Consider the following 8,579-nt stretch of genomic DNA (forward strand, 5'->3'; position numbering starts at 1 on the left):
CGAAGCTCTAGTGCAAAAAAAAAAATGAATGCAGATCTTACATAATGCAACTTTGTTTACTCGCTGATGCTTTGATGTATTGACATCAAGGGGCGAATAGTGGGGTGGAGTGGGACGGGGAAGAAGGATGCAGCAAGGAAAGCTAATGAGGATGACGGGAAGACTCGTGCGAGGTCACGTGGGTGGCAGTAATTTAAAGTTCACCAAAAAATTTCATGAAGTCTGCTTTGATTACAACAAAAAGCTGCTACAGACTTTTGTCGGGTGAAAAATAGGATTTGAGAGACGGAGTAAATGAACGGCAAGTCTGACGGCTGTGTGTGTGTGCGCGCGCGTGTGCAGGGGAGGAATGTTTACGTGATTCTGTGAGTTACGCTTCCTCTTCTGGTAATTGCGTAGCCAACAACAAAAACAAAACAACAACAATTTAGAAGGCTTTGAAAAACTTTCATAAATAAAGATGACCAAAAGCAGTAACTGCCGATAAGATCTTAGAGACTTTAAATAATTAAAAACACCGTCGTCGTTATTATCTTAGTTGTCGTCATCATTATTACAGCCATCAATCGCCACGCACAGGAGAAAGACAACAACACAGACGTCAGGACGTGTCCATGAATATGTTTACATTGTTGGGGTTTCATCTAAATGGGAACCATACGTGAATTAACCGTTATCTGTTTACAAACGTGACGTCACGGTTTTGTTGACCTCTTTGTGTGTGTGGGAGATGTTTTGTAGGCGGGTATCGAGAACATGACGGAGAGTATTTACCCAGTTTGGGACACTATTTCTTGCACTGAGGCTTACACAATCATTAGAAACAAATATCTGGCACTACCATAAACCTTTACAGAAAATTATTTTATTCTCGCAGACGGTTGGAGTACACCATGATAGAGGAAATTGAAGACTACGCGTTTAAGGGATCTCAGATCTTTAACCTGTGAGTATTTTATCATAAAACATTTGCGTGATTTACAAGTAATTTTCAAGTAATTGATACAACGAAACATAAGTTACATGTTTCATAAGTTAGAGAAGTTCCCTCGACATTTGCTCAATATCCTTGACAATTACATTTCTTGAACAAAGGAATTTTCCGTTTGCTAGTTTTGCGATCGGACCGGCTAATAATTTTGAAATTTCTGTTTGAAGGATGAAGGATCGTCTTTTTTAAACTTTGTCCAAAAAAAAATGTCAGGACAAGGTTGTGAAAAAGGTCTTGTGACTTTCCAGACCCGCTGTCACGTGTTTCTGGTCTGTTTGCAGTGATTTCCAAAACAACCCAAACCTGCAGGTCCTTGGAGAAAACGCCTTCAGCGGCATCGCGGACCTCAACAGTCTGTGAGTTCTTCTTTCGTTTGTCTCTGTCGGTGTCATTGCTTCTTGAGATGCAGTGTCCCTGGATGAGAGAGACTATAGTCAACCACACAACAGTAGTTGTGTCATAGACAGACCTCCCCATAACCCTAACCCTTCTTATGGGGGAGCTTGACCCTTCACACACACACATCACCACCACCACCACCATACAACACCACCGCCACCATACTGCCCTCTTGTGATTGGAAAATTCACCTGCTGGTATTTAATTCTACAATTAAAATTTCTCCAAGCTTTCTAATTACCTGTACTCCCAACTCGATCGACGGAGTGGTGCTGGGAAAGAAAGATAATTTGCCATGTGGTGCAAACACGAGGATTGCTATTTTAGCACTCATTGACAGAAAGGACGGTACACTTTTCACAAACGGTGCAAGAATTTGAAGAAAACCTAAGAAAAACTAATTAAATTTTTTTCATGCCTTCATCCCCACCCCACAAATAAAATCATGGAATCGTTGCCTGGTTATGACCAAGAATGAGAAGAAAAGAGCGATTATTTACCAAGTATAACATTTATTTATAAATTACACTTGTAAATGTCATCACCAGTGGGTTCTTATTCGTGTAGGTCTGTATGTGCGCGTGCACGAGCGGCTGCGAGTATAAGTATCATTTTTTTCCGGTGGTCAAGCGAGTGGCTCACTGTTTCTAGGAACCTGTCGAAGACGCGCATCTCCTACCTGCCGACGGAGGGTCTGAGCAACATCAGCGAACTGAATGTGGAGGATACTCCCAGCCTCAAGCAGTTCCCCTCCGTCTTCAAGTTCTCGCGCATCGACGTGGCGCGACTGACCTACCCGCACCACTGCTGCGCCTTCCAGCACCCGGAGAAGCAGAACCCTCTGGAATACCTGGAGCACGAGGCCCGGCGCCAGAAGATGATGCTGCAGCACCTGTGCGTCACCTCCTCCCCAGCTCCACACCTGTCTCCCTCCTCACCTCCAGACGACGGCGGCGGCGGCTTAGGGGGGTTCCACGACTTCCACCCCGCGGTGTCGCTGCGTCGTCGGCGCCGCCGCAGCAGCAGGGATGATGAGTTCGAGGACGAGAACATCGAGGACCACGGAGGGCAGCTGCACAGCACGCCGCGATCCAACCCAATCGTCGGGTTCGACTCCGTGGCTGGGACACAGTCGCAGCGGGGTGCCTAGCAACGGGTTCCGCCACTTCTCGTATGGGAAAACCCACTACGCATGCGCCTGCTCGGGACGGGGTGGGCGGGCCTGAGGGTAACTTCATGCTGTTTCCACAGTATGCACAGCACAGCAGTACAGGTGTGTGTGTGTGTGTGAGTGTGAGTGTGTGATTGTGGTGTGTGTGTATGCTTGTGTGTCTGCATCTGTGTGTAGTTTGTCTTGTTGACAGCATGCCTATATAATATATGCAGAGACAAATGTAGGTGTTTAGCTGTCAACAGAAGTTCTTATTACTGCGTGATTGAGTGTGTGATGAAAAAAACGTATGTAATGAGTAATTCAGAATGTTTCAGCTTGACCTAGTTATCTAACATGAAGAATTTCACACACCACCCCACCATCTCATGTTGTCAGGCGGCCACAACGACGAGTGGTGGGGGGAGGCCACTAACGTCACGGTCGAGCACGACACCTGCTCCACCTTCACCGTCCGCAAGAACTACGCCAACGTCATCTGCACCCCGCAGCCCAACGCCTTCAACCCTTGCGAGGATGTCATGGGGTAAAACGAAAACTGTGGGACGAGGAGTGTGTGTGTGGTGGGGTGGGGTTAAGTTATGGGTTGTGACCGAGGGTTGGAGAGATCGGAGTGATTTGTGTGGAGGGGTGGGTGTGAGATGCACTGTGGTCTGTGATGGGGGTTGAGGACTGATGATGAGGGTTGGGGTGGCTGGACGATGACTGGCTGGAAGGACGGGAGAAGAGGAAATTAACGCGATGAGGAGATAAGGGGAGATGGTGAGATGAAGGGGGTGGCGGAGGAAATGGGTTGCTAACATCACCAGCTGACTAGGTATTAGTGGACCAGGGGGGAGGGATGAATGGTTTAGACTAGAGGAAGTAAACTGTTTAGGGGTAGTAGAAGTAGGGGTAGGCCTAATGGAACGGCTTGATGGATGACGGGTATCGAGATAAAATCATCTTGACGAAAACGGTAAAGTGATGTGGTGGTAACGTGATGAGGTAGAGCGGGTCAGGGAATCGAGTCGATGGGGTTTAAGTCTAACACGTTTTACCATTGCTATTTCGGTGACGTGGACTACTTTTGTCATAAACTATCTTCTGATTGGTGTCTTGTCACTCGCAATTCTCTATTTCTCTCTCTCTCTCCCTTGCTTGCAGGTACGAGTGGCTGCGGGTCGTGGTGTGGTTCGTGCTGCTGGCGGCGCTGTGCGGCAACATGGTGGTCATCGTGGTGCTGGTGACGGGCCGGGGCAAGATGACGGTGCCCAAGTTCCTGATGTGCAACTTGTCCTTCGCCGACCTGCTGATGGGGTTGTACCTGCTGCTGTTGGCCTCCATCGACGTGCACTCGCTGGGAGAGTACTTCACACACGCCGTCAGCTGGCAGAACGATGGGGGATGTCAGGTACCCACAGCCCCGCCAACGGCCTCCTGGACCCTGTGGTCCCACGCCACACTACTCTCTTGTCATCCTGTCCTCTTGTCAAACTTTCCTCTGCTTTCATGTTCCAGCCATCCTACCTTCTTTCCTTAACCTTCCTAATTTCTCTTGTCACATCTTTCCAGCCTTCTCTGGCCCCAACATTCCTGCCCTCTAGTCACAATCTTTCTGCCCTATAACCCAGCCTTCCCCATCTTTCTTTCTTGTCATGGTGCTGTTCCTCTCTTTCTCCCCAGAATCATCGCCGTATGTTCGTCGTGTTACATAATACATCGAAAGACTTCTAGTAACCACCCTTTCATTATTCAAGAGAAACATATTTATTATTCAATCTGAAATTATGTTTTTACTGACTTAGTTTCACAGTTTCTAGGGACCTCAGTCTGGTCATCTGTTCCAAATTTTCAGAGTTAGGCTAAACACACTTTGTATATAATGTACAGACAATTCTCGCTTTATGCAAAATCCACTTTACCTAAAAAAAAAATGTTAAAAATCCAAAATTGTTTCAAGATCCTACTTATTTTGGTTAATACCCCAGGCCACCCTCCTTGGTGATTTTAACGATAATGTAAAAATTATCCACCTTCCCCATAACACTTCGTCATTATGACAACCTATGGATCAGGGAGAGAGTGCAATGTTCAAGGCGTATTATTTACACATTTACACGCTATTTCTGACAACTCAATGGAGCTCTAGATGCAGATAATACACCGAGAGATTTCTGGAAGTCCAATAATATTTACTATCCACTCCAGAATATTGCTTAGGGGAGACAGATGTAGAAGAAATATGAAGGCAGAGAGCTTGTGGGGACAGGAGTGAGCATGCAGTTTGTTCCAATTTTCTTGGATTTGACAAAAGATAAAACGTTTGAAGTGAGCAACAAGAATGTACAATTACCACAAGAACTGGAGCTAGAAGTGGACGAGACCGATGTGGAGGAGCTGATTTGGTCTGAAGAAGAACTGTGGAATGAGGGGTTGATTAAGCTTCGGAAATTCCAGAAGAACTGTCGAAGGAGGATCTGATGAAGCTGTGAAGATTGCTGAAGAAGAAATAAGAACAAGAGATCGAACCAAAATGGTTCACAATGAAACATTTGACAGAAGCAGCTCATTATTACATTCTTTTCTACTGAAAATATGGGTAAAAATACTTCAATACTTCTATCCTTGGAGATTTTTAAAACTCGTAGGGTAGTTGAGGATAATATTTCTTGCTGTCTGCAGTTATAAAAAGGGAAAAAAAAAGAGAACCACTGCTCAAACAGTCTATATACGTTTTTGTTTATTATATTGTTTATTCTAGGTGAAGTATACCTGTTTATTATTCACACTAGGAGACCTGTCTGTGTAATTATACTTTATTTTACAATGACAGAATAAACTAACTACATTTGACTGTGCAACTTTATAGTTAACGTATCAAACATCAGCTCCTAACAGTATGGACTAGTGATGGCAGCTCATCAGGGACGGTAGCCAGGGTAAGCCGTTGCCCTGGGGCATCATGGGGGAAACTCAAGGACAAGCATCTTGTTTCCAAAATTTTAAACCGGTGTTCAGATCCCACAGATGTTTTATCTTTGGAGTCATAAAGTGGTGACAAAAGTACCCAAGGATACAGAAACATGAAGTAGTGTCCTCGGGGTCTGGACATCGTTTTACAACTTCGGAAACAAGATGCTTCTCCTCGCTGTCCTCATTTTGCCCTGTGGGCTGTGTCTGTAAAAGAGGACCATGCTTAGCAATCTACTAAAAGTTCTAATTAAATAGTAAGCCTTTTAGTTGATTGCTAGGCTAGCACGTCCATGCACCCAGCCACTTCTAGTCGGGCTCTTGCCGTATGCCTACTGTACAGGTCGTCGCCATGTTCTCTATGTTGATGTTGTTGTTGTTATTATGCAGGTGGCTGGGTTCCTGACGGTCTTCTCCAGCGAGTTATCGGTGTTTGTGCTGATGGTCATCACGGTGGAGCGCTGGTACGCCATCAGCTACGCCATCCACCTGACCAAGCGACTCCGCATCAAGCAGGCCTGGGGGCTGATGCTCACGGGGTGGCTGTACGCCAGCACCATGGCGCTTCTACCCTTGGTGGGTGTTTCGGGGTACGGGGCCGTCAGCATGTGCTTGCCCATGGAGGCCAAGGACATCTGGGACAAGCTCTACATCGTCGCCATCCTCCTGCTCAACGGCCTGGCCTTCACCGTCATCTGCGGCTGCTACATCAGCATGTTCATGAAGGTGCGGGCCAGCGACACCATGGCTCGCAGCAACGACGCCACCATCGCCAAGAGGATGTCAATCCTGGTGTTGACCAACTTTATCTGCTGGGCGCCCATCGCCTTCTTCGGGCTCACCGCTTCCTTCGGCTTCCCCATGATCGACATCAGCAACTCTAAGATCCTGTTGGTCTTCTTTTACCCGCTCAACTCCTGTGCCAACCCGTTTCTCTACGTCATCCTCACCAAGCAGTTCCGCAAGGACGTCTTCATCCTGTTGGGCCGCTACGGGGTGTGCACGCAGCGCGCCAACCAGTACAAGGGCACCCTGACCCGCAAGTCCGTCACCACCTCGCGCCACAACGGTCTGGTGCTGCAGAGCGTGCCGCACCACCACTCGGATCTCACCTTCCTGTCGCACGTCAGCACCAAGAGTTCGCGCTGCTCCCTCAACGGCAACACACCAAAGCACTCCCCACAAGGCACGCCGCACGCCTCGCCGCGCCAGTCACCGCGCGAGGCGTTCAAGCGGCTGGGCTTTCTTCAGGCCGCCTCCTCGCTGGTGTCTCAGGCGGCGGCGGCGGCAGTTTCTGCTGCGGCGAGCGGTGGCGGTGGCGGAGGAGGAGGCGGAGCGGCGCTCAACGGCAGCAGCTCGGCACCGGAGACGCCCAATAGCGGAGGCGGCGGTGTCAAGCACGGCGCTGGCAAGGAGCGGAGGCTCAGCGTTGTACCGGAGTCGAGCCAGGTGTCTGATGATGGCGGCAGCGGCACACACGAGGAGCGCGTGCTCGAGGCACGTGACTCGCTCCGCGATCTTTTCGACGGCAAACCGCTGGGCCGCGTGCGGAGCGCCAGCGAGTACGTTGTGCTGTACCCCCCTGCTGCCGCAGCCGCCGCCGCCGCCAAGGACCGAGATCTTGGTCGCGAAGGCCGGCGCCGCTCCTCCCGATACTTGCTGGACAAGCAGCCGTCACTGGACACCAGCATCAGCAGCAACACTGAGACCTCCTACATCAGCGACTCCTCCTGGACGCGGATGGACAGCTTCGGCTCTGGGCAGGAGGGGGAGTGGCCGGGAACTGCCCGGGCGGTGGCCACCTCCCGCAAGACGTCCATGGAGAGCGGTTGCGGCGAGCGGGTAGGCAGCCCCTCCTTGGCCTGTGCGCGCATCCGCACTCGTAGTAGTGACGTCACGGCGGCCGCTCGTCAGCGCCTGGCCTCCGACGGCGACAGCCCCACCCGCCCCTTGCCCCACTACCAGCTGGTGCGCATCACGCACGGCTCCACCATCTTGCAAGACGACAACTGCTCGTCCGGCACCGATGAAGACTACTTGGACGATGAGAGTAAGGTCAAACAGTCGCTACTGTAGGGTCAGTGCGGATCCCAGGGGCTCACCAGGGACACGAACATTGAATACTACTTACCCTTCGGAGGTCTTGGGTCTCTCCAGTTCTTCTCATCCCCTACTAACCTACCCGACTTTAAAAAAAAAACGGTATTGAGAGGTCTGAGCTTTTTTCGAAAGCGACACTGTGACGAAGGCTCTGTAATGTAAGTTCTGTAAGTGTGTGTGTGTTGCTGTCGGTGACTCTTCTTGTGGTCCCAGCATTACAAGTGGATAATTCTCATCTGCGCATGCGTGTAGCTCCACTTTCTCACCTCCACAATTGCTGTAGTCCGCCCTGATGAAAGAAGAACCCCATTGTCAGTGCTGAAGGATGCATAGATGGTTGAGGGTTGAGGGTTGCTGAGGTCGAACGCTTGTTTTGTTTGTTTTTTTTTCAATACGATGGTGCTGTTGCGACCATGGATGGCAAGAGCTATTCATGCACGCTGGTACAAACAGACATACACACCTGCCAGTCCCAAACACACATACGGTCAAATCTGTCCCCATTACATTTCTCTCTGTCACACACACACATGCCAGTCACATAAACACTACCCAACACACACAAGCACACATCAATTCCCCTAACACATACTCTTTCATTCACACACACACACAGCTCTGCCAGTCCCAAAAGTTACTACTCATCACACGTACACACACACACACGCAGGCATGCGCACGAGTGAGCAGCCCTCACCACACTCGCAGACCACTGTCACTGTCCCACTCCGCCCTTCACAGTGCAGCTTTCATGTCATATCCACCAGTTCCTGTTGCCTCCCTTTACCCACTTCATCCGGTTCCGTTTCCAACTGTTCATCTTGCATTCCTGATCCCACTTCCTCCTTTCTTCCCTTTCCTCAGTATCTCCCCTCCACCACCCCTTTATTAAGTTTTGTTCTGCATTTATTCTTTTCTTTTAACTGAAAACACGAGAGCGTCGACCCCAGTGACGTCATCGGTAGG

The 8,579-nt window shown here is 49.5% G+C and overlaps 1 protein-coding gene across 1 annotated transcript in view; it reads left to right on the plus strand.

The window, feature by feature from the left end:
* LOC112570446 overlaps positions 1 to 8,199 on the plus strand; it is a 60,676-nt gene extending 52,477 nt beyond the window's left edge. The window contains exons 7-13 of the mRNA XM_025248865.1: positions 878 to 946; positions 1,273 to 1,347; positions 1,958 to 2,409; positions 2,442 to 2,663; positions 2,940 to 3,087; positions 3,708 to 3,954; positions 5,904 to 8,199. Coding sequence (XP_025104650.1) covers positions 878 to 946; positions 1,273 to 1,347; positions 1,958 to 2,409; positions 2,442 to 2,663; positions 2,940 to 3,087; positions 3,708 to 3,954; positions 5,904 to 7,589 — 2,899 coding nt within the window. The 3' untranslated portion in view covers positions 7,590 to 8,199. The remainder of the gene's footprint in view (positions 1 to 877; positions 947 to 1,272; positions 1,348 to 1,957; positions 2,410 to 2,441; positions 2,664 to 2,939; positions 3,088 to 3,707; positions 3,955 to 5,903) is intronic.
* Positions 8,200 to 8,579: the final 380 nt, after the last annotated feature.

This window comes from Pomacea canaliculata, linkage group LG8 (assembly GCF_003073045.1).
Source record: "Pomacea canaliculata isolate SZHN2017 linkage group LG8, ASM307304v1, whole genome shotgun sequence".
In the NCBI taxonomy this organism is placed as follows: domain Eukaryota; kingdom Metazoa; phylum Mollusca; class Gastropoda; order Architaenioglossa; family Ampullariidae; genus Pomacea; species Pomacea canaliculata.